The 25,939-nt window shown below is 48.8% G+C and overlaps 1 protein-coding gene across 10 annotated transcripts; it reads right to left on the reverse strand.

The window, feature by feature from the left end:
• Window positions 1-715: 715 nt before the first annotated feature.
• Window positions 716-22,663, reverse strand: Slc22a14 (solute carrier family 22, member 14). Of its 10 annotated transcripts, none has more exons than NM_001393686.1 (12): window positions 22,556-22,591; window positions 17,243-17,333; window positions 13,922-14,434; window positions 12,997-13,100; window positions 12,644-12,798; window positions 11,606-11,705; window positions 6,975-7,095; window positions 6,653-6,747; window positions 6,197-6,411; window positions 4,746-4,854; window positions 3,180-3,374; window positions 716-1,839 (listed from the first exon to the last, which is right to left on the reverse strand). In NM_001393686.1, the coding sequence occupies exons 3-12, from the start codon at window positions 14,432-14,434 to the stop codon at window positions 1,623-1,625; spliced, it is 1,824 nt and encodes a 607-aa protein (NP_001380615.1). In that variant the 5' UTR covers window positions 17,243-17,333; window positions 22,556-22,591; the 3' UTR covers window positions 716-1,622. The 10 variants fall into 10 exon arrangements, with proteins under 10 accessions (NP_001380615.1, NP_001101663.2, XP_063121723.1 ...); NM_001108193.2 differs by having other exon boundaries at window positions 11,606-11,774; XM_063265653.1 differs by having other exon boundaries at window positions 1,437-1,932; window positions 11,606-11,774; window positions 22,556-22,663.
• Between the last annotated feature and the right edge of the window lie 3,276 nt (window positions 22,664-25,939).

Raw genomic sequence — 25,939 nt, forward strand, 5'->3', positions numbered from 1 at the left:
AGCCGAAGGCTCTTCTTTCCTTGTAGATGCTCTCAGAGCTAGACAAAAGCTACTCTAAACAATTCATGGTTTCAATCAAAACAGACGGGAGTCTAGATCATGAAGTAGGCTTCCACTTGGAGAACACCCCACCGAGGGGAAGTGTTGTCAGAGCCTGACACCGAGGACTTCCCAGCTTACCCGCTGAAGACTAGCCCTACTTAGAGGAGTCATAAGTTAGCTGACAATGGCAGGCTTAATCTGGGAAAGAGTGGGTTTTGAGGACTGCAGGGTGGGTGTTGTACCAGTTACTTCTCTAGCTTCCTTTCTGTTACTTCTTATTAAAAATTTCAACCAAGAGCAACTTGGGAAAGAAAGGTTTTGTTTGGCTTATACTTCTAGACTTCTAGGTTACAATCCATCTGTGAGGAAAGCCAGGGCAGAAACTCAAGGTAGGAACCTGGAGGCAGAAACACTTTCCTGGCTCCCTCATGGCTCAAGCTTTTCTTTACATAGCCCAGGACCTAGGGATGATACCGCCCATAGTGGACTGGACCCTCCTGCATCAATTCATAGCCAAGACAAGCTTCACAGGCAGGCATGCCCTCAGGCCAATCAGATCTATACAATTCCTCGATGGAGACTTTCCTTTCAGATAACCCTGAGCAGTGTCAGGTTGACCGAGTCGGACAGTTACTTTCCATTCACTGGGACAAAGTACCGTGACAAAACCAACTTCAGGGAAACACAGTTTATTCCATCTCAGTTTGAGGTTACTGTTTATCGTGGCAGGAGCTTGAGACAGATGACTCCACGACATCCATAGTCAGGAAGCAGAAAGGGACGAGTCACTGGTCACTGCTCAGCTAATGCTCCCCTTGTCTTGTAGCTCAGGGCCCAACTCAAGGAATGCTACCATACACGGCAGACAAGTCTCCCTGCCCTAGCTAGCCTGATGGCTATACTTCCCTGTGGGCATGCCCAGAGACCCATTCCCAGGGGAGTCTCTATGGTGTCAGGTTGACAGTTAACACTGAAGAGCCCAGGGGCTTTCTTTTCCTTGGGGTGGTGGAAACCAGAGGTCAACTTTATTGGAGCCATCATTGAGAGCATCTCTCAGGATGGGGCAGGCCATGATATCAAGGGGAAGGCTAAGGACGGCCCCAGGCAATGAGTAGTTCTCATTCCTTCTCCATCCAAACCCCCATGAATTCTGTCCTTCGCTGGGACTTGAGCTGATGGCTGGGCTAGAAGGGGTGACTGGTGCTCCTGTTCCATCTCTGGACCTCAGAGATGTCGCCCACCCCACACCCACTCCATCCAGAGTTAGCTGCTGCCCCTGAGAATTTAGCCAAAGATCCTGAAAAGCCTCCATTACCTATCTGACCACCATCCCGTACCTGTCCAGGCCACAACCTCTGGGTTGTCATGACACAGTCAACCTTGACCTGGCCATCTCAAGACCAACATGATATTTTATTGGAGTGAATCACAAGTCAGCACCTCCTTCAGAAGGAATTATTTTTGGATCCCGAGGGCTGGCCTTGGAGGGACAGACTCTTCCCACATACCAGACTGGGTCTAGAATTCGAGGCTGTGTACCCATGGCCCCATACCCATACTAAACTCCAATCCAAAGTGCTCTAGGAAGGGTGGTCCTCAGGAAGCTGGACTGGAGATTCCCTGTTGGGTACCTCCAAGGCCATGTTGAGGAAGCTGTCTGTCTCTGACTTGAGAGTCATGGCATTAAACATGGTGTTCTTTGTCAGTACAGAATCAGCTGCAACATCACACATTGACTCCTCAGCCATCAACACCTTAGAGGAATCCTTGCTCTTATCCTTGTGCTCCAGGGAGTCTCTGTGGACGGTGAGGAAACTCATGAGGTGTCTTCAATCATGACTCCTTCTGGACGAGACAGGGCTTTCTCATGCACCTAGGTCCCCAGCCAAGCTTGGCCATGGTACAGGACAAAAGTGATCTCTGGGCTCGGGCTGACCGCATTTCCCAGACCCAGCTTGACCCTTCTCATCCCTGTAACTTTAGAGTGGGCCCCACCATCTTTATCTGCAGGTGCCTGTCACAGGCTGGACCTCTTACAATGTGGGTTTAATCTTCTCAGAAACCCTTTGGGAGAATTTATGTCACCCCGGTCTTCTCGTCTCTAAGCACAATGCCCCAGTCCAGATAGGCACACAGGGCAGGGCAAAGAGAGGGTCTATGGACAAGGAAAGCTGAACAGAGAGACAGGGACAGACAGACAGAGACAGAGAGACAGAGGCAGACAGAGAGACAGAGACAGAGAGAGACAGAGATGGAGACAGAGAGACAGAGAGACAGAGACAGAGAGACAGAGAGACAGAGACAGAGAGACAGGCAGACAGAGAGACAGAGGCAGACAGAGAGACAGAGGCAGACAGAGAGACAGAGACAGAGAGACAGAGACAGAGAGACAGGCAGACAGAGAGACAGAGGCAGACAGAGAGACAGAGGCAGAGAGACAGAGACAGAGAGAGACAGAGATGGAGACAGAGAGACAGAGAGACAGAGACAGAGACAGAGAGACAGAGAGACAGAGAGACAGACAGAGACAGAGAGACAGGCAGACAGAGAGACAGAGACAGAGAGAGACAGAGATGGAGACAGAGAGACAGAGAGACAGAGACAGAGAGACAGACAGAGACAGAGAGACAGACAGAGACAGAGACAGAGAGACAGGCAGACAGAGAGACAGAGGCAGACAGAGAGACAGAGATGGAGACAGAGAGACAGAGAGATAGAGACAGAGAGACAGAGAGATAGAGACAGAGAGACAGAGAGACAGAGACAGAGAGACAGACAGAGACAGAGAGACAGGCAGACAGAGAGACAGAGGCAGACAGAGAGACAGAGGCAGACAGAGAGACAGAGACAGAGAGACAGAGACAGAGAGACAGAGAGACAGAGACAGAGAGACAGACAGAGACAGAGAGACAGGCAGACAGAGAGACAGAGACAGGCAGACAGAGAGACAGACAGAGCGAGAGAGAAATGGCAGAACCTGAGCTAGACCCAGGCAAAGTGGCCACAACCAGAAGTTCTGGGGGGGACTGCTTTGAACAAGAGAACCTTCATGTCATGGGTCATCTTGTCATGAGCATGGACAGTATCTAGCATACTCTACCCCCGGAGCTTGAGACACGGAGGCTCTGCACAGCTACCTTGAACAGTACTCTATGCTGTCACGGAGAGGCTGGTTTCCTGTTTCTGGCACCAGGGAGGAGAAGCACAGGGCCAGGATGCAACACAAGCAGCAGAAGAAGATGGGCAGCTGCGTTTTGGTCTGTTTGAAGATGGCCAGAGATGAAATGGCCCCAGCTGTCCAGGCGATAGACACCATTCCCAGACCTGTAGACCTGAAAATGATTTAGAAGACTCCTTAGGCTCGGAGTCTGGGCACAGTGGAAGGGAGAAGCTGCTTTAAACCACACACTCGACTCTTCATCCTGTTTCAGTGTGTGATCTTGGAGAACCAAGTTCTCCAACCTGGTTGACCTAAAAGAGGTAGTTATTTCTCCCTGGGTATTGAAAGCAAGAGAATTACTAATGGTGCGTGCATTGTAACAGCATGTGCTCATAAGAATGCAGCCCACAGGCTCAGAAAGACAGGGCCACTATCACCAGGAACCCTGTAGGGGAACAGACAGAACTTCAGGGAAACCCACATCCATTCCAGGCATCTCGTGTGGGCTGGTTAGTTTTGTCGACTCAATATAGCTAAAGTCGTTTGGGAAGAGAGAACTCCAAACGAGAAGATGCTCCTGTCAGATCGGCCTGCAGGCACATTTTAGGCCATTTCCTTGATTGACGGTTGATGTGGGAGGGCCTAGCTCTCAGAGCAGTGTCACCTCTGGGAAGGTAGATCAGGGGTGTATGAGAAAGCAAGCTGAACAGTCCATGAGGAGCAAGCCAGTAAGCAGCATTCTACCATGGCTTTTGATTCAGTTCCTGCCCCCAGGTCCCTATCTTTACTTCCCTTCAGGGATGTAAGCTGTAAGATGACATAAACCCCTTCCTCCCCAAGTTGCTTTGAGTCATGGTGTCTACCACAGCAATAGGAAGCAAACTAAGAGATGACACAAGGCAGACTGGAGTCAGGTCCCGTGTGAAGGTTTTTCTTCTTCGTCAACCCGACGAAATCTAGAATCACCTGGGAGGCCGGCCTCTGAACGTGAGCGGTCGGGCTAAGTGAGACGGCAAGACTGCGGTACCACCGCTGGTGGTATCATCCCCTAGGCTGGGATCCTGACTGTGCAAATAGAGAAAGCAAGCGATGCTTACATCGCTGCTTCCTGACGGTGGTGTGATAGGCTCAGCTGCTTCAAACTCCTTCTGCCTTGCCTGCCCCGACATAAAGATGTTCCTTTCATTGTGAGCCGGAATAAGCTGCTTTTTACCTTTAGTTGCTTTTGTCGTGGTATTTTATCACAGCAATGGAAAGAAGAAACTGAGACGTCTCTTAGCCCAAACTCCCTCTCGGCTACTTGCTATGCATGGCCTGGACCATGGTTCTTTCGTGTCTTTGAAAGGTCATCAGTGGTAGCATCTGGGTTTTGTTCTCTTGGTGAGGGCTGGGTGTGGAAATCCCATGCAAACCGTGCTCAACCCAGCTATTGTTTCCTGATGCTCAATCAGGGAACCACCGAGTGGTGCTCAGTCTCATGTGTTACATTAGCCTTGTCACTGTTCCATCCCCCCATGCCACCTCAACCCACCAGACTCCGTACCTGAGGATGGTGGGCAGGAGCTCGGCAGTGTAGATAAAGAATATAGAGACAGTGCCCGCCATGCTGAATTCTCCAAGCACGAGCATCAGGATTGTTGTTGACTTCAGCTCTAAATGAAGACAGCACTGTTTAAAGTCCTGGGCCACCCTACAGCCTTCTCTCAGCCCCTTACCAAAGGCAGCTGAATGGCTGACCCCTCCGCTTGGTCACCTAACCAGCAGACTCAGACATTCAGCCAGAGGAGAGTATATCTGCATAGGTCCAGGCGGTCCTGAAGTTACGAACTACAGTAGGAGAGTTGGACAGGCCTTGGGGGAGACCTTAGGGCAGGCCTTGGGGCAAACCTAACACAAGTTTTGTGGGGTTTTTTGTTTTGTTTGTTTGTTTGTTTTGGTTCTTTTTTTCCGGAGCTGGGGACCGAACCCAGGGCCTTGCGCTTCCTAGGCAAGCGCTCTACCACTGAGCTAAATCCCCAGCCCCCTAACACAAGTTTTTTAAGACAGGGTTTCTCACTGAACTTGCTGACTCAGGGAGAGTGACTGGGTAGCAAACCCCAGAGACCCTCCTTTCTCTTTTTTACATGAGTGCAGGACATCCAAAGTCAGGCTTCTCCGTGCTTATGTGGCAACTGAGCTATGCCCCCAGCTTCAGACCTTTGTTTCCTCAGAATCCTACTCCCGGTTTCTTGCCCACGTCTGTAAACACTGTGAGCTTGATTCAGTGTTCTGCGTAGCAAGCGCAATCACGCCGATAATCAAAAGCATCAAGCCCTAGTGCCTAAACATGTCTCTTCCTCTTGTTGTTGCCAATCGACATCTGCTAGCCCCTGGGAGAATGCTAAGTGATGCTTCAGGAGAAAGGAGGAGGCTGACTCCTCAGGGCAGACCTGCACTGCAGCCTCCCCTACTGGGCACTGGCCACACAGAGAACACCACAGCTCTGTGCACTCTGGCCCTACAGACTGCCCCATGTTTCTTGCCTAGAGATCTTTGAAACGTTGGAGACAATGCTGAGTCCCAGGATCCAGGCAGTGAGCCCCTGGGAGAGGCCTCTGACAACTGCCGTGGACCCAGGTCACCACTAGACCAATTTCCAATGAGTAGATTGTCCTAGACAGCATAGGTAACAGTAGGTGCTTGCCAATCAAAGGCTCCAGACAAGAGACAAGGCCTAGGGGAGAGGCTAAAAGAACGTTCTTCCCACCATCTTCCCTCATTTACCCACTAGGTCTGCTTCTGGTATGGGTTGGACTGGGGTCACAGAGAATGCCTGCTCTCCTGCTCAGGGTTAACTCTCTTTTAATAGCCTGAGTTCCTCCCTCAGGTCTTGGGGGCTGGGCAGAGGATACATGCAAGAAACCAATCCTTCAGGCTTAACTGGCGGAGACAAGAGACACTAGGAGAACCATGAGGAGGGGAAAGGTATGGGGCTGCCTTCCTCACACACTGTACCTTCGGGGACGAAAAGGAGAGACAAGCATGTGAAGGTGACCAGGGAGAGAGTCAGGTTTAGGCTCCACTTCCTCCCGAAATACTCCAGGAGAAGGATACAGCACAGACGGGCTGGCACTGCCGTGATGCAGGGGACCACTTGTATGAAGTAAATGTCCAACCCAAAGTCCTTCATCTTGAGGCTCAGTGTAAGACTGACGTAACTGACAGTAAACCTGGAACAAAAGCGTCAGAGAACGAGGTCGAGAGGAAGGAGGGGGTGGAGAGAGAGAGAGAAAGAGAGAGAGAGAGAGAGAGAGAGAGAGAGAGAGGAGGGGGGAGAGGGGAGGGAGGGAGGAGAGAGCATCAGGAATAAGGACAGAGGAAGTGAAAGAATGACACAGACTGAAGACTTGACCTAGCCCTGGCCAACCTCCCTACCCCTCCCAGAGTTTCCCACTGGCCCCAGGTACTCACCACACACATCCCATGGCCAAGACCACCTTGAAGAGGTGCTGATTGGTATAGAAGTCCAGGATGGAGGCCTTTGCCTTCTTTCCTGGCAGCTGTAGCTATAAACAATAAAACCAGCCAGAGACAGAAGGGACCCCAGCTTGTTCTCTGCTTACACACGCAGGGTAAGGCCTGCCCCTCCCCCAGAGCCGGTCACTCCTCGGCCTTGTCCAGGCTTAGCTCCTCCTCATTCTGAAGCAGTAGACTAGGGTCCCACTGAATGGATGATGGAAGATGTTTCCATGGTCTCCAGCCCTGGCCTCATTCCTGGCCTGAAGCCTCTTACCTCATTCAGTAGATTTAAAGGGATGGTCTTCTTGTTCACCTCAGCCGCATAGCACAGCACCTTCTTGGCTTCTTCCACCTTTCCTTTCACCATCAGCCACCGTGGGGACTCTTGGAGAACCCTGTGTGACCCCACCTCTCTCTTACCTCAGAGTTCTAGGATGCCCCCAAAACCAGTGGCTCTCCAGCTGAGATGCCATCTGTATCAACATGTGACCAAGGAACCTCAGAGGCCACCTCAAACCTCAAGATGCCTTCTGCTAATACATAGCAGCCAGTCCTTCTTCCCTAAAGTCCCTCTCCGCCCCTCCAGTGCTGCTCAGAGGCAGTGCTCAGTCACTTGATCCCTTTGCCCTATGGTCTCTTTAACTACCCCAGCTGGCTCTAAGCTCTTCTTTGCTAGCTCAAGGCATGCCTGAGTGTCCTCTCTCATGCCCAATCTCTGAGGACCACAGTGGAGCCTGTATCCTTCACACGACTGTCACCACCGTGAAGCAGAATGGTTGTGGTGACTGGGGCAAGCATCCCCTGGCCAACGATTGTAGCAACAACAGGAAAAAGAGGTAGAGATCTAACTCTGCAGGTAGTGATGCGGCTGTTACAGGGTCCAGCAGCCACCCCCTATATATAGCTGTACTAGAGCGGAATCTTAGAAACGGTAGAGTATACTGACAATTTAAAACAACCTAAGGGGTTGGTACTTGGTGCAGCACCTGCCTGTGTTCACAGAAAGAACGTCAGTAAGCTCATTTATTTTCCAAACGGGACTTGATTCATCTTTCTGTGGTCTGCTCAACTTTCCAATTATCGGGGGCGAATAAATGTGTCTTTTACATCTCTCTAGGAAACATATACTATAATTGGTGCTGGTACAACAGGGGCTTGATGAACAAAGATGAGAGCCGAGCATGTTGGGACATACCTGTGAACCCAGCACTTGGGAGGACTGTTGCAAATTTGAGGTCAGTCTGACCTCCATAAGAGCAGAAGGTCAGCCAAGACCACAGAGCAAGACTCAGATTTAAATATATATATATAAATATATATATTATGTGAGAAAAAAATCAATCTTTAATAAAAGAAGAAACAAAAAAGGCCAGGGGCTATAGAGATGGTTTGGTGATTAAAAATGCATACTGTTTTTATAGTGGAGGTAGTTCACAATCACCTGTAACCCCAGCTCCAGGGTACCTGACATCCTCTGTCTTCCTCAGATACCTGTACACATGTGCACATACCCATGCACTGATACACACCTACATACTATATACACATACCTACATATTATATACATACACACACCTACATACTATACACACACATACACACACATACACATACATGCACACACGTACATACTATACACATATACACATGTTATATACATATACATATACACCTACATACTATATATATACACCTACATACTATATACATACACACATACACACACCTACATACTATATACTATATCCATACACACATACATACACACATACACATACACACACCTATATACTATACACACCTACATACATACCCACATACTATATACATACACAAACACACATACATACACACATACACATACACACACCTATATACTATACACACCTACATACATACCCACATACTATATACATACACAAACACACATACATACACACATATACATACACACACCTACATACATACCCACATACTATATACATAAACACACATACATGCATACATACTATACACACACATACACACACATACATACTATACACACATACACACACATACATACTATATACGTACACACATACACACACATAGATACAAACACACACACACAAACACACACATACATACACACACCTACATATTATACATACACATACATACACATACACACATACACACACACCTACATACTACACACACACACACACACATACACACACACACACACACACACACAAGGCAGCAAAGATGCCTCAGGGTAAACACTCTTGGAAGAAACCCCAAGATAAGCGTCCTGCTCCATGTGTTACGTGCTGGCATTTCCTCCTTGATGAGGGTGGTCTACCGAATGTACACGGAGATGTCTCCCAAAGGCTAGTGGACTGGAAAGCATGCTGGAATCCGTGAAGTGGCACACAGGCAAGAGAGCGGTCAGTATACTGAGGCAGTTGCATGCCTAAAGGAAACTCCCCTATAACAAACGGAGAAGTGACCACCCGGAGGAGCTGTGTGTGTTCTCTGTCACTGACTCTGGTCTGGCAGGTTAGTCACACAAGAAGACAGACAGATGGAAATGCTGGCTTGGCATTTTGTTGTTGTTGTTGTTTTTATGTCTTGAGGTAGCATGAGGAACAAGTTATATCGTTACTGAAAAGTCCTCCCTGGTATTCAAAACCTTGAAACTCAAGGGAAGGAGTGGACAGTGAGGAGAGAGAGCACAAGGTGGACGTGACCGAAGATAGCTCTGTAAGACAGCTCCAACCGTAAGTACACAGGAGTGGGCCGCTGCTCTGTTCAAGGTGTCTGAAGCCTCATAAACCATACAGGCACCGCATTACCACTGCGATATGCACACCCAGAGGGAATGGCTAATGCCTAACCCTGAAACCACCACATGCTCTAGTTGTAGGAAACGAGTCAAGCTAAGGCTGGGCTGTAAGGTTCTCTTTACTGGTGAGTGATCGTAGTTTTTCAAGGTGTCAGACAAGCTACTGTGAGAGAATTGTCATCGCCAACAGTCTTGGTCACTTCTGGGCCCTACTTATCAGCACGGTCACTGGTGTAACAGTGGTACAGCAGTTACAGATGCCACCAATTACCTCTGGCTTGGACTTGATGCTCACTCCACAGGACCAGGACGGAACCCATGTTTGGTGCAGTAGTCAGACAAAACCTTATAGCTTGGTAAGTTGTAAGTCCCCGTGGGGAAGCTATACTACTGTTTCAGCTGATACAACGTGCCTGTCAGTTTGTGACTACCCTGCTGCTGGATGCCACAGCTGAAGGCAAGAATTCTTTCTACACCGGGTGGTGGTTACTACAGACAGTCATAGGCATCAAACTGTGAGAAGCTGTCTGTTGGCTACAGCCTAAACTTCTGACACATATGGGCCAATCCTCAGGTCTAAGTGATGGAAAATACACACACAACAGCCTCTCTGTGCTCCAGTGAGTTCAGCCCACTGAAGACAGCATCGACTCTGAATGCACAACAGCCAGGAAAAAGGCCAAAAGCTTAGCGAGGAATTCTGGGAAGGGAACCGGAGGCTGAAAGGTGAGAAACTGGGGTGCGTCACCTCAAACCTTCTGGTCTTATTTAATTTCTAATAATATGTCCCTATGACATTAGTAACACTTGTGTTGAGGTTGTATGTGAGGGTGCGTATATACACGTTCATGTGTGTGCAGATGCACACACCCACAGGTTGTATGTGTGGCAGTGTGTGTGTGTAAGCACACAGAAGCGACAGGTCAACCTTGGGTGCCAGCCGGCCTATATTTTGAAATAGGGTCTCTCAGTGGGACCTGGGACTAACCAAATATGCTAGACTGTCTGATCAGCAAGCCCCCGGGATCTTCCTGGCTCTGTCTCCCCATTGCTGGGGTTAAAAGAGTGTGCTCCCACATTTGGCTTCCTACATGGACGCTAGGCACCAAAATTAGGCCCTCACATTGCATAGAGGGCAATTTTCCCACTGGATCAGTCTTCCCAGCCCTATGTTAATAACATTTTAAGAAAATGCCTTAAAGTCAAGTTGTCCTAGATACATGACAGAGACATGCCACCTGCCATCATCTGCCACCCACCCTCACGGCGTCCGGAGGATCGTCAAGGCTGGCCCCCAGCTTCTGCAGAATCGGAAAGGTCCTGAGTCACTTACGTGCCCTGCGTTGTAACTCATTACCTCGCCCCTTACACCTACCCTACATATGGTACAGGCATAACGATTCACCAGGGGCCCTGAGGCCAGGCAGGCTGGGATCTAAATGCCAGGTCCCACCCTGGTGCCCGTGTTTCTTACACACTCTCTGCATTTTTACCCTGTGGGGCCTCTGCTCTGCTGCCTGATGCCCATCAGAGTTGTAAAACCAAATGTCAGCCTGAGACACTGAGTTCATTCTTCTCCCCACGCCTCTCTCTCAGCCCCGATTAGTCTCTCCTCAAACACAGCCAGCACATGGCCGATCCCTCCTCTCTCTTCCTCCAAGCTTAGCTCCGTGAGGTGAGCCTTCAGTTCCCCTCTCCAACACTCCGTCTACGGCAAATCGCTTGAACTTGCCTCAACTGAGCAGAAAAAGCCCTCTCCCCGCCCCCTCCCGCCAAAGGGTCATTTCCTGGGGTACTCCGTTGACTCAGCTTCAGTTCGTGAGGCATGGCTCTGGTCCTCCTACAGCGACATCACCTTGACAACGTGACCAAGGCTATCCTAAAATTTTCCGTCTTACCTCAGCCCTGATCTTTGCTTGTCTCTGGATCTTTGATATCCTACTTTTCTGCCCACCTCTCTGACGTCTCTTTCACGTGCTTCTCTGAGGGGCTCTGGCTCTCCCCTCCCCCCACACGCCCCCTCTGTTTCCACCTACGAGACCCAGCCCATGGATGTCTTGAAATGGACTGCTCACCAGATGTTGCAGATAAGGGGAAACATAGGCACTCCGCCCAGTAGGAACAGCAGTCTCCAGTGGTTAATTTTGTAAGCAAACCCCGTCAGCAATATGACCCCTATGGTGAAGAAGCAGTGCTGGAGAATGATGGCTTGGGCGCGGTGCTCACCCACCAGCCACTCCATGACTGTGCAGAGAACATGAGGACAAAACTGTGGTCAGGTCAGTCTCCAGCTTGGCCTTCCATGTAGCTACTGACACGCCTCCCCTGCCCCCCACAGTTCAGGATAGACAAAGTTTCTTCTGCCTGTTCCAGATCTTTAGAAACCTCTCGGAGCTAGATTGTCCCCGTGTCCCCCAGGACGCATCCTAGGCCTTGGTGCACCGCCTCAGCTCCCGCACACCCTTCGTTTCTTTCTACCCTCAGCCACTCCCTCTCAAGCTTCTTCCTGAGCAGTGTCTGTCATAGGCGAGGCTCGTGCAGGGCATGACATGTGCTCAGACAAGGCACCACTTGTCTTGGAGTGTATTAATGCTTTGATCTCTGTGGCCTAATGTTCTGTGGAAGGTCGCTTCCCTTTGGCTGTGCTCTGGTAGGTTCTCATGAGAAGAGGTGCAAGGAAGCCCCGAGAAAATGAGGGGTTACGGGCACTTGGTTCTAGGCCTGGGTATACATACGCTGGAGGTGTTAGCGTCACATAGACCTGAGTAGAAACCCTAGCTCCTCCTTGCTCTGAGGCCCGGAACAAGTTGGCTAAACTTTCTGAGGCTGGGGATGAAATGAGCGAGGCGCATCTAGGTGCAGGGTCCATGAGGAGTGTGAAGGGGGTTACGCGGGGCACAGGAGGAGTGCTCAGGGTTGGGAGCACTGCACTCGCTTCTGATTCCCTCACACCTTCAGGCAACTAGGAGGGGTGCTCCTCCCCCACTGAGCTTCCTGGCCTGTTGCCTCCCCTTAGGTTCCCGTGAGCCTGCCTCTCCCAGGTAGATCTGCTCCTCGTTCCCTTTTGAACTGTGTCAGCTTCCGTCCCACGTGCCCCCTCGAGATCCAATCACCTAAAGAGACACTGCAGATGGCGTAGCCCACAGAGGCCTGGGCCACAAAAAAGCGGAAGAACAGATACTGATAAAAGCTGTTCACAAAGGCTGTCCCGAAGCCGAAGATGAGGATCCCCAGCAGAGACAGCAGGATGATTGGATAGCGGCCCAACCTGCGGGGGTGAGGAGAAGACACCACCAAGCCACAACCCCCCACACTCCTGGCCAGCCTCGGCTATGTACCTGGGCCAGCCTCTGTGCTACCCCAGGGCTATGGAGTATCCCCACATTTTCCTCCCCCAGCCCGAGACTCTGAGTGCCCGAGGAGGGAGCAGTGTCCCAGGGGTCAGAGGGGTCTCCGGGAGACTCACTTGTCGCTTAAGAACCCGAAGAGAAGAGACCCTGTCAGGATGCCTGACAGGAACACAGTCTGCCCGTTTTCCTCGTGTGGCTCATTGCCACACACCAGGTCAAACTGCAGGTTAGACAAGGGCACTGATCACGGCCTCCACACAGACCTAGCCTTTCGGAAACAGAGACTGAGCTTGACCCAGAGGGGAAAACTTAGGCCAGTGGTTCTTAACCTTCTTAACGCTGTGACCCTTTAACTCAGTTCCTCGTGTTGTGGTGACGCCCCGGCACCCCATCCTCCCCAGTCACAGTACTACTTGTTGCTACTCCATAACGGTGATTTTGCTATTACGAATCTAGCGTAGATATCTGATATGCAAGACAGCTGATGTGCATATGACCCTTGTGAGAAGGTCATGGCCCACAGGCTGAGAACCTCTGCCTTAGGCACTTGTTACCTGGAGAAAGGTAGTTTTAGGCCTTGCCCTGCTACCCCAGGACCCTGTCCAACACTTGATAGACCCTGTAGCACAAAGAGAGGAAGTGGAGGTGGGTGCAGACGGGAGACTGGCTAAGCACTTATTACGCACAGGCACACACACTGTTCCTGGTGCCCGAGCTGAAAAGGGTCCAGGCCTCACCTCAGGGTATGAAGCCCTGTGAGGATGCCCAGTGCAAGCTTTTCCTTTTCCATCTCTAGCTTCTATGCATTCTGCCTGGTTGCCTCCTGACCTATCTCTCTCCTGTGCCCCATGCCTCTGCTGCCTCAATCCAAGGACTGCCAGTTGAATGCTAGCTTCCTGGCTAAGAAAATTGGGGCCCAGGGCCGGGGAACAAGGACCCCGACTTCTTCCCCTCTGCAGTGTGCGCTCAGACCAAGCGCCAGCTGCCTGTGCCACATCTCTTGGGTCACTGTATTCAAGACAGTACAAAAGAAAAGCATACCTCGTTGGTCAAAGAGCGCGTGTGAGCGAAAGGATAGATCCACCCGTGTTTGCATGTTTCTGTATAATTGAGGCCAAAATGGACGATAGAGTCTAGATCCCACGGCACAGGTATGTACATGAGGCATGTCAGGAAACTGCCGTTGGGTGCTCGGGGCACAGTCAGGTTCAGCTGTTCGTCCTCCGTGAGGTTGGGGCCCACTTGCAGGATCCAGCTGGTGTTACAGTAGGGCCTCTGAGCTGTGAGCAAGAAGTGGTGAGAGAGCAAGAAGAAGGTTGACAGGATACTGGGGATGAAGGTGAGGGCCACCAGCCTCCACTGGAACGTGCCAAACTCCCCGATGGCACCCAGGACGCTGGCAAACTTGTCGTCCCTCCTATCATCCAAGGCCTTCAATCTTCGTAACAGCATCTCCAAGGACCAGTTCTGGGAGGGATAGGATAGCTCATGCCGGTGGGAGTCCCTGGAATCCTGGGATCCGAACTCTGTGTTGGAGTTCTGTTCTTCCGTCATCTGTTCAAAGAAAGGATGCGGGTCAGTCCCTTGTCACCTTCCCAATATGGAAGCCAGTGGACAGAAAAGACCCTCTGCCTCGGGTCAGTGTGGAGTTTGGTCCCCTTCCTTTCCTCCTAAGGCCTCTTAGTTGGTGTAATCCATTCCTCCTGGCTCACTCCCCTCCCCATTTTTAATGCATCGGACACTTTGAATGTTTCAGTGAATGTTTTCCTCATGAATGTCAGTAGCTCTCTGATGGCTTCTTCACAGCAAACTGTTCACACATATGAGTTATCGCTGGACTTTCAAAGTTGGCAGAGGACACAAAGGACCCCCTCCTTCCAGTAAGTAAACAAGTAGTGGTGTAAAATAAACACCTGAGTCGGGAATGGGAAAGGGCCAGGGCTAAAGGCAGAAGCTCAGAGCCTTAGCCACAAAGCTTAGAAGTCAGGGCCGGAAGGCAGAACACTAAAGGAGACAGACAGCAACCTGGACCCAAAGTGAGGCGGCCGATGAGGGCGGGAAGGCTGTAAGCAGGATCTAGGGTATACCTTGGGCGCAGTGAGGAGCAGACACAGCCTAATCCTGTCTTGTGAGCCAAAAGCCCTCAGCAACGCTGAAGAGGTCGTGGGTTGGCTACCCTTTCTGTGCAAACTTTCTGCAAGCAGAACCTGAGAGATTCTCGAAGCCCAATGGCAAACCCAGATTGTGGTCTGAGAAGGCAGGCGCTATGGGACTGCTAGGAAATTCAGATACAGATGGTGAGCGTCTCAGCATAAGAAGGGGTAAACGGTTGTTTGAAATAAAAGTGTGAAGTGGAAAGTTAAACAAACAGATTCAGTATGGAGAGTGAGTGAGCGGGAATGTGTAACTGGAGTTGGACAAGTGGAAAGACTTGGCAGGTGGAAGGTTAGCCCAGGTCTAAACGGGAACCAGAAAGAGAAAAGGGAGAGAAAAAAGAATAACAATGTATTATATAGAAACAATGTATTTTCTTAAACTCCAAAAACATAAAATCAATGCATCCAAGAAACACAACACTTCCCTCAAGTACAAGCTAGACACACTGCCATTAGCCTTGGGACCCAGGGAAGGGAAGGGTGCTGGCTCGAGAGGCAAATGCTCAGCCTCCAAGACTCCACAGAGACCGGAGAAGAATGAATTACACAAGCAGCCTGGAGTGGTGCATGCAGATGCAGAGTGGAGTAGAGACAGGTACAGGCCACTGGGAGCCAAGAGAACCTCAAAGCGAGTTGCCTCTGCTGAGGGGACTTACGAAAGAGCATGGGGAGGTGGCCTGAGACGCAGACATGGATCACCAAAATGACAAGCCTGAAGAAAAATTTCAAACATAGACTGTGCTAAGTACTAAGGGGACTGTCAAAAGGTGGAGTTGGGAGGAGGACGGTGGTGGGGGTGGGGACAGGGCTCAGGACGCTGAAGTTCCGTTCCCAGCACCCATGTCAGGTGGTTCACAAGCATCTGGAAGTCTAACTCCAAGGGATTCAGTGACCTCCTCAGCCTCTGAGGGTAGTGTGTGTGTGTGTGTGTGTGTGTGTGTGTGTGTGTGTGTGTGTGAGAGAGAGAGAGAGAGAGTCGGGAGGGGAAGAGACAGATACTTTTCAGAGCTTTCTGTGCTTGAGAACGTATGTAGGACGAGGGATGAAAGCGTTGCAGCTACCCCTGCATAACACAGCTTTAATATTCGCTTCAGTAGCCGGAAAGCTACAAACCAAAGGAGAGCAATTTTAATTCAGGAAAAGTCAAGGGAAGAAGAAACAAAGTGGATTCAGTAACCACGACTGGAAAAATGAGTCAAAAATACATTGTTACCAGTTGAAAAGTTGTGCTGTTTCTGGGGACTGTGGCTCCTTGGAGAGTTGGGCCCAGCTGGTGCCATGGTGTCAGCAGGCTCAGATATTAGATGGTTGTAGCCTGGCCCCTGGCTCTAGCTGCTCTCTGCTGCTGGCTCATGGCTCTGTGATCTGTCAGTGCTGCACATTCCTGCTGCCATGAACTCCGATATGACTTTCCCATCCCAGGGGACTAGGAGGTCTCCAACCCAGAGACAAAATAAACCTTTCTCTCTCCAAGTTGTGTCTGTCAGCTGGTTTGGTCCTGGTGACCCAGGTGACCTCTCTCTCTCTCTCTCTCTCTCTCTCTCTCTCTCTCTCTCTCTCATGTCTATATCTATTTACCACCTATCAATCATCTATTAATTTATCTATCATTTATGTATAATTTATCCATCTATATAGCATCCATAATTTATATACCATCTATCTCTATTCCATCTACGTATGCACAATGGAATATCCTTTAGACATTGAAGACCAACATTCTGTCATTTACAGAAACATGGATAGAAGAGAGAGAGGCAATCTGCTGAATGAAATTAGTCAGATGCACACAGACAAATACCCTGAGCTCTCATGTGTGTGTGGAAGACATCACTGATTTCAAAGAAATAAATTATTAGGCAGGGGCTACCAGAGCCTTGGAGGAGCAGAGGCAGGGGTGCAGTCTAGTGCTCCATCATGCAACAGAATAACTATGGCAGACATTGATGGAATGTTCCAGAGTAGCTAACAGCACTTTGAATGTTCCCAATGCTAAGAAATGAATGTCTGAGCTAGTGGATGTGTTACTGGCTGGTCTGATCTTACCTGTTGCATATGTGTATTAAAGCGCTACATTGTATTCTATAAGTACATATAATTAGCACATATTAATTAAAATTTTAATAAATAAAAAATAAAAAGAACTATCAAATCCATGTTATATTTTGAAGGGTCATGAGCACTTCCAAATGCACTTGGAGTGTACCTTGTGTATGTCTTCTGGGCTGGTGTAGGAAATCACCTTGGTCCTCTCCTCTTCTCAAAAGTGTCTTGAAGTGGATGACAATTCGGTCACCCTGTAAGAAGACACACTTGAGACACAAGGACAAAAGAGGAAAAGGCAGAGTAAAGGGATGGGGAAAGTTGTATTCTGCACAGTAACAAGAGGAAGCTGATACAGCTCAACGTATCAGCAAACAAAGATAAACCGTAAGGGGACGGGAGCAAGGGCTCAGCGGTTAGGACTCCTCTGCTCTTCCGGAGGTCGCAGCTTTGATTCCTAACATCCACATGGCAGCTTGCAACCGTGTGTAACTCCAGTTCCCCAAGATCTGATGCCTTTGTCTGGCCTCTGCGGACCTGGCACATACATGGTACACAGATACACATGAGGGCAAAACACTCATTTATTTAATATGCACATCTTTTCTTTCTTTCTTTCTTTTTTTTTTTTGTTCTTTTTTTTTCAGAGCTGGGGACCAAACCCAGGGCCTTGCGCTTCCTAGGCAAGCGCTCTACCACTGAGCTAAATCCCCAACCCCCATGCACATCTTTTCTAAAACGTCAGAACTTGACATCACCAGGAACAGAGAGGTTTACTACCTAAAGATAAAAGTTTCAGAACACAAAAACTGGAAATCCTTAAAATACATGAGCCTTAGCCAGTGGCTGTGCACCTCTAATCCCAGCACTCAGGAGGCAGAGGCAGGTGATCTCTGAGGTCAAGGCCAGCCCCGTGTACAGAGCGGGTTCCAGGACAGTCAGGGCTACATAGAGAAATCCTAACTCCAAAACCAACACACAAAAATCTCTGAGCCTACTTAAAGCCTTCGAAGACTTCAGTCACTAAGAAGGGGATAGAAACAGTGACAGCTCCAATTTAAGATCAAATGTAAGTCTTCAGACTGACCTTTCATTGTGTAAAGTACCTGTGCCTGGGAGCGGGCTTGTTATGTGAGTGCAGGCGCCCTCAGAGGCCACAGCAGGTGTGGAGCCCAACTGTGAGCCCCTCAGTATGGAGCCAAGAACAGAACTTGGATCCCTACCAGCAGCGTACACTCTCAGCCACTGAGCTATGGAGGCAGGCCCTAATGCAACTCCTCTCAGGGGTAAAAAACACATATTTAGCAGTAATGCAGACTAACACTGTTCAGAAGCTTTGTCTAGCCGTCTGTGCCTGTCTTCCCAAAGCTTCCCAAGTCTAAGGCTAGCCTTGGCTATATAACAAGCCTAAGTCTAAGGCTAGCCTTAACTATATAACCTCAGATTCTACCTCAGAAAATGGGTGTGTGGAGGGCTACTACTATTACTAATACTATTATTAATATATAATATGTCTAATAATACATATGTAATATACATATACATATGTATACTACATATACATAAACATACAGACACAGACACACTTATACATATACTTATATACATGTATAATATACATATACATATACATATATGTATATAATATACTTAGCGTAGTCTCCATTAACCTCTTTCCTTTGTCTCATCTTCCTATGCCCCCCTCCCAGGGATCCATCCTCTTCCTAAATGGTCCCTTTACTTTAAATTTGCACACACACACACACACACACACACACACACACACACACACACACACAGGCACCGCTCAAGAGAACACATACAATTGTACTTTCTAATACAGTGCAAATAAATTAGGAACATTTTAATAGCAGGATTTAAAAGCCAAATGCACATTCATACATTTATAACAGTCAAGTTCATTTGCCACATTCTATCCCAGGGTCCCTTTGTAGCCTAAGTGATTTTTAGGGTTTGTCTGGTTTCCTCTCAGTGCTGTACAACTCCGTGGGTTTTAGCAAACACTGAGGGTAACTGCCATTCCAAAGTATAAAAGTCCCCCTGCCTAAGGACCCGCTCAGCATGTGACAATCCTGTCTTCATAAGCCTCTATGAGCCACTTGTCACCTTGCTATAGGGACTTTACCTTTCCCAGAACATAAACTAAGACCACACAGCACTCTGCCTTTCTTTAGCTTGCAGTAACGTTCATTTTTCATGTCCATCCATGCTTGTGGCTTAACAGCACTTTTCAAATTAAAATATAATTATGTCATTTCCTCCATCCCTTTCCTCCCTCCAACACTCCCCATGTACCCTCCTTTGCTCTCTCATATTCATGGCCTCTATTTCTTTCATTGTTACACACACACACACACACACACACACACACACACATGCATACACACATATACACTCACACCTATATATATTAATACAAACCTATGTACGTGTGTGAATGATTTCAGGGCTGAGCACTTGGTATAGGATAACCAATGTGGAGACTCTTCCTTTGGGAGGATGTAGTTCTCCCAATCCCAGCATGCCTTAGTTACCCATCATTCTTGCAAACCCCATGAGATTTCTCTTAGCATATCTCTAGGAGTCCTTTAAAAACCACAACTGACCAAAATGCAGGGGAACCTGTGACTGCGTCATGCTCAGCCCCAACTGATGTATCACAACTCCCTCGCCAGAGGCTCACGACTGTAGCGGAAGGGAGGTGGGGAGGTTGTAAAATGCAGAGAAACAAAGTTTGCTGTGAGATTTTCATCCCTTAGAAATGTCCAGGAAGCTGCAATCGTGTAGTCTCATCAGCATGGATGTCTAAGAGTACTTTTAAAAAGTCACTCAAAAGTACTTCATTGCTGGCGTGGGGCACAGCCCGTCTCTCCATTCACTGAGGGACATTCTAGCTGTTTTGTTTGACAACTGTGAAGCAGGCCACTATAAACATTTCCATGTGAGTTCTTGTGTGGACCCAGTTTTCAAAACAGTTGGGTAAACCTCTAGGCGCATGGATACTGACTGGGGGTGACGGTTCATACAGCAAGAGTATGACTAGCTTTGTAAAAGACTGCCAACTGTCTTCCATATGATTCCACATCCCCACCGGTGATGAATGAGAAGTCTGTCTGTCGTATGACCTTTCCAGGACTTGTTATGATCAGATCATTTTATTTCAGCCATTCTGGATAGGTGTGTAGCAGTGGTGCGACTGTTGTGGGTTTCAACCACATCTTTTTATCTGCTATCTTCCTCCTTGTGCCTAAGTATCTATCTGTCTGCCCATCCATCTGTCTATCTGTCATCTGTTTGTCTGTCTGTCTGTCTGTCTTCTATCTATCTATCTATCTATCTATCTATCTATCTATCTATCTATCTATCATCTATCATCTATCTACCCACCCGCTTATCTACCTGTCTCTATGTCTGTATTTTTATCTCAGGGGCTTTTACACGTTGGGTAAGTGTTTCAATGATGGGGTTACAACTACTAGACATTTCTATCTTTAAAGATTCATTTTTATCTGTTTTAATGTGTGCATGCATGCATGTGGGGTGTGTGTGTGTGTGTGTGTGTTGGTATATGCACATGAATGTTGGTTTGCTTGGAGCCCAGAAGGAGTCGGTCAGACTGACCTCTGGAGTTGCCCGTGGCTGTGAGTCATCTGACACAGGTGCTAGGAACTGAACTGGGTTCTACTGCAAGAGTAGAACCTGCTTTTAACAGGGAGCCATTTCCCCAGCCCTGCCTGCCTATTTCAAGACCTGTAGTTTAAATGTAAGTCCTTATCAGATACCTTTGCAAATTCCTCGTCTATGACTTATCATCCTTCTAATGGGGATCTTTGCAGAGAAGTCCGAGTTTTAAACAACCTTCAACATATCTATTCTTTTTCTTTCTGAGGTTTTGCTTTTGACGTTACAGCTAAAAATCTCATTGCCAAACCTAGGCCACTGAGGTTTTCTGCTGCTTTTCTTCTAGAAGTTTTATTGTGTTGTTTTACAATTAAGTCTATGGTCTGGTTTGAGTTAATTTTTGTAAAAGGTGGGTATTTCTGGATTATTATTTTCCCTCTAGATATAGTACATTCGTTTCCTCCACTAAGTGACTTTGCTTGGTTGGTTTTATCTGTGCGAACCTGGTGCTGAGCTCTGCTCTGTTTCTCCAATCTGTGCTATGCTCTCTTGATGGTGCTTTGGTCCTCTTACTGCAAGTCCTGCAAGTGTGTGTGCGCGAGACACACACACACACACACACACACACACACACACACACACACACACATACACACACAGAGTCAATCTACTTCCTCATAGTTATGGTGGCCACTTGGTCATCCAAACATAAACTTCAGAGCATGCTTGTTGTAGCTACAAAACAATTTTGCCCAGCTTTGATTGAGACTATATCAAACACTTCGATCAGCAGAGGAGTGACATTGTAATTAGGGCTGTGAGTCTTTTAGACCCTGAGTGTGAAGTGAGTCCAATATATTTTTAAGGAAAAAACTTATGAGCACCTGACATACCAAAGAAATCATAGATGACTAAACTATATATGAGTGATAGGGATAAAGTATCAAATATAAGGGTGTTTTAAAAGTTGTTGAGGTTGGGGGTTTAGCTCAGTGAAGGCCCTGGGTTCGGTCCCCAGCTCCGAAAAAAAAAAAGTTGTAATTTGTGGAGAATCTATAGCTTTATCTGCTTTTAATAAAAAAGTATAGTCTGAATATTGGCTAACTAAGTTCCACTATAAAATGTGAAAGAAAAATTAACAACTAAATTCAAGGAAGGTAATGAAGACAATAAAAATTCAGGCCAAAGTAGAAGGAGGCTGGGCCTCGCACTGTGGCCTGTAATTCCATTTACTTGTAGGGCTGAGGCAGGAGGATCATAAGCTCAAGGCCTGTCTAGGTACAAGATGACTTCAAGGGCAGCCTGGTTAATTTAGCACTACTCAAAAACCCATAGGGACTAGCAGTCAGCAAGGCCCCCGTGTGCTCCCAGGTCATCTGCAAGGCCCCCGAGCACTCCTCCTTGCTCTGAATACCCATGGGGACTGGCAGTTAGCAAAGGCCCTGCTCTCCACTGATCTCAAAGGTCCTGCTACAAGAAGAGAAGGGCCAACACTCCATCTGCACACAGGAAGTGACCAGGGGGACTGGCAGATAGCAAAGGCCCTGCTCTCCACTGATCTCAAAGGTCCTGCTACAAGAAGAGAGGGGCCAGCACCCCATCTGCGCACAGGAAATGACCAGGTGCCACACCTGGGAACTCACAATTCCCGTGAGGACAGCCCGCTCTTTCCACAGGGTCCCCACAGCTGAACAGGCCCAGGCTGGCTCCTGTTCACATCCGTATGGAGAGTGTGGCCCTACAGTCACAAGGCATCATCATAATTATCACCTTCTACATGCACCCCCAGTCCCTCCTCCCTGGAGACAGGACCACAAGTCAAAGCCAGGCCCACCTGACTGTTGTCCAGACCCAACCATATCCTTGGAAGCAGAACCCTAGGGTTCCATTGGTAGCTGGGGAGACGGTGTCACAATGGACTGGAGAAGGTGGGCTAGGAATGCTGAGGGCCATATTCTACACCAGGCACACGAGTGGACAGTCTTGGGGCCAGAATTGGTTAAGGCAAGCATGCAAACTGCCATGTGAGGTAACCTTGTGCCTTCACAAAAACTGCCTTCTATACTGAAAGCACTCCCCTGTCTTAGTCAAGGTTTCTATTTCTGCACAAAACATCATGATCAAGAAGCTGGTTGGCGAGGAAAGGGTTTATTCAGCTTACACTTCCACATGGCTGTTCATCACCAAAGGAGGTCAGGACAGGAACTCAAGCAGGTCAGGAACTTGGAGGCAGGCGCTGATGCAGAGGCCATTTCGGGGGAGATGGTGCTGCTTACTGGCTTGCTTCCCCTGGCTTGCTCAGCCTGCTTTCTTATAGAACCCAGGACCACCAGACCTGGGATGGCACCACCCACAATGGGCTGGGTCCTCCCCCTTGATCACTAGTAGAGAAAGTGCCTTACAGCTGGGTCTCATGGAGGCATTTCCTCAAGGGAAGCTCCTTTCTCTGTGATAACTCCAGCTTGTGTCAAGTTGACACACAAAACCAGCCAGCACACCCCCCAAAATGAAAGCCCACTCTGTCAGCTGTCCCTCAAGCCTTCCTCACCCCACACCTGGGTTCTGCACTGTGCCTCAAGGACACTTCACCATCATCTAACTTGCTAGAACTGCCTATGTCTGACCCACCTCCCTAGAAGCCCAGAGTTGTCCTCTGCTGGTAGAAAGAGGACTCTGATATTTTTGCTTAGAGTAGGGGTGGGGCATCAGCTGAGGACAAGGAGCAAGGCTGAACTGGTTGTGCGGAAGCAGTGGTCCTGAGGGACCCTAACTCTAGCCCAAAGACATGGCTCAGAGATACCTGGCAGGAAGCAGGAGTGAGAGCAGAGGAGGTGGGGCTCTAGACTTGCCCAGTTTCTCCCTCAGCACACAGAACAGTGCTCAAGACACTGGCAAAACTGGCTGAGAAAAGTTAGAATGCAAGACTTAGGAAGCAACTCAGCAGGCCAAGGGCTCGGCACGCAAGCAGAGAGGGCCCGTGTGGAAAGTTTGGAGTGACTGCGTTGGCAATCCTAGCACCAGGGAGACAGACAGGTGGACCCCGGAAGCCAGCCAGCCAGCCAGCCTAGCTCAAGTGGCCCATCTCAGGTCCCGGTGACTGAAGGAGCCGGGGAGATGGCTCGGTTGGTAAAATGCTGATCACATAAGCATACGGATATGACTTTGGGGCTGGGAGGGAGATGAGGACAGGGACAGATAAGTCCCTGGGGTTCACTGGCCATCCAGACAATGTGAATTGTAGAGCTTCAGGTTCGGTGAGAGACCCGTCTGTCTCAAAAATAAGGTGGTGATCCCTGGTGTCGGTCTCTGGTTCCCATGTGTATACACACACACACACACACACACACACACACACACACACACACACACACAGAGAGAGAGAGAGAGAGAGAGAGAGAGAGAGAGAGAGCGAGAGAGAGAGAGAACAGACACACACAGAATGAGAAGGTTTGTGGCTTCCAATGACACCCACAGTTACCTCTGGCTTCCTGTAGCTGGGGAGCTGGTTTAATGAGTAAAGCATTTACCATTCGAGCAATCCCCAGAAACTATTCTGGAAACACAGTAAAGAGACTGTCTCAGGCAAGATGAGAGGCAAAGAACAAGATCCAAGGCCACCTTCTGACCTCCATGTGCCCCCCCTCTCCCCCTCTCCCTCTCCCTCTCTCCTTCTCTCTCTCTCTCTCTCTCTCTCTCTCTCTCTCTCTCTCTCTCACACACACACACACACACACACACACACACACACACACAATCCATGTGTGGATTGCTGTCTGTATGCAGGTGAGGGCAGGCACAAGATAAGGCAAGACATGTGGTTGGGCAGTGACAAAGTAAGGTGGGCACAGAGAGAGAGGAGAGAGAAGAACCAAGATGGAGGCAGAGAAGGACAACTCAGATCTGTGTGGCCTTAAAGGGCCACAGATAGTTATGAGCATTTCACAGGGGATGGATTTTCATAGGACAATTTGTCTTATCTAGGTGGACAGTTTATATCAATATTAATTGGTTTACTGTATGGACATTTTGTGGAGTGAAAGTTTACTGATATAAATCTGATTGATAAATTACAAGCTTATTGAGTTTTGATTTTAACGGGTTACTTACTGGGAGTTGTGACAATAACTACAGGGGTTGGATGCTGGGAATGTGAGCAGAGTCCAGGGTCCGCAACAAGGAGTCGCAAGAGGGTGGCTGCTGCCGGGCTCAGAGAGTATCGGGTGGGATGGAGACCGGGAGCTTAATGAGTCCCGTGGAGACGCTTTGCTGATTGAGATGAAAATACCCAGCAGATGCCATGTGGCCTGCGGGAGCCAGCACTAGCGAGGGTTGGTAGATTCATTTTTAAATATTTACCGCTTCATCCACGAATCTGTAGGATTATGTCATATGAACACAAAACCCCTAGAAGACCATTTCTGTCCCTTTTGCTGTATGAAGAAACTAGTAAACGTGGCGGGTTTTCAACTCCAGATGAATACAGAACTAATGATCACCTTGGCCCTAGTTTCTGAGGAACAAAAGCCAGGAGATGGCAATTGCGGAGCAGTGAAGAAAGGGCCAGTCCCATTGGGAGACCCTGAGCTCTTCTTGCTTCCAACTTGATGACCACCAAGCCCCAATCCAGCTTCCACTGGAGGGAAGAGACCTGGGCTGACCGCCTGCCTGGTACAGTGGGCAATTATCAGCTCATGGGAGAGTCCTGAGAGTAGTAGATGCTTCGGTGGGAACTGAGGTCTCTTGTTGCCATGAAAGCATGAGGCAACACCTCCCAGAGCCTTCCCTGCCCTGCCTGACGCTTCAGACCCTTGGTCTAAGGACCTGGAGAAGAGAGGCTGACGAGGAGGTGTGGAGCAAAGGTCAGGGAGTTACCGCTAGGTCAATAGATCTGCTAGTAGGCAGCCTGAAGAGCTGACCCTTTGCGGCCCCTATTTCTGAAGCAAAGGGAGGAGTTACTGGTTGGGAAGTGGGGACAGGAGTCAGGCAGAGCAGAGAAGATAAATGGCCACTAGTGGGGAGGGAAAAGAGGCCATGGGAGAAGGGCTGCTAAGCAAGCAATGGAAGTTGGTCCCTGAGTCACAGAAATTGTACAGTGTGTGTCTCTCTTGCAATTTGGGGTGCAGAGAGAGCACAGGAGGGTGCCTGAGCGTGCTCACTACTGCGGCTTTTCTAGTTGGGCGCAACCAAACAGCACAGGAGTTAAAGTGTGAGATGCTGG

The sequence above is a fragment of the Rattus norvegicus genome, chromosome 8, assembly GCF_036323735.1.
Source record: "Rattus norvegicus strain BN/NHsdMcwi chromosome 8, GRCr8, whole genome shotgun sequence".
Classification (NCBI taxonomy): Eukaryota; Metazoa; Chordata; class Mammalia; order Rodentia; family Muridae; genus Rattus; species Rattus norvegicus.

Excerpts from the sequence above, each read along its gene's own strand:
- Slc22a14 (NM_001108193.2), bottom strand. The coding sequence starts at position 14,434 with ATGACGGAAGAACAGAACTCCAACACAGAGTTCGGATCCCAGGATTCC. Across the intron at positions 12,799-12,996 it reads TTCGGGTTCTTAAGCGACAA|GTTGGGCCGCTATCCAATCA; the intron begins GTGAGTCTCCCG and ends TCACCCCCGCAG. Across the intron at positions 1,840-3,179 it reads AGCATAGAGTACTGTTCAAG|AGACTCCCTGGAGCACAAGG; the intron begins GTAGCTGTGCAG and ends CACCGTCCACAG.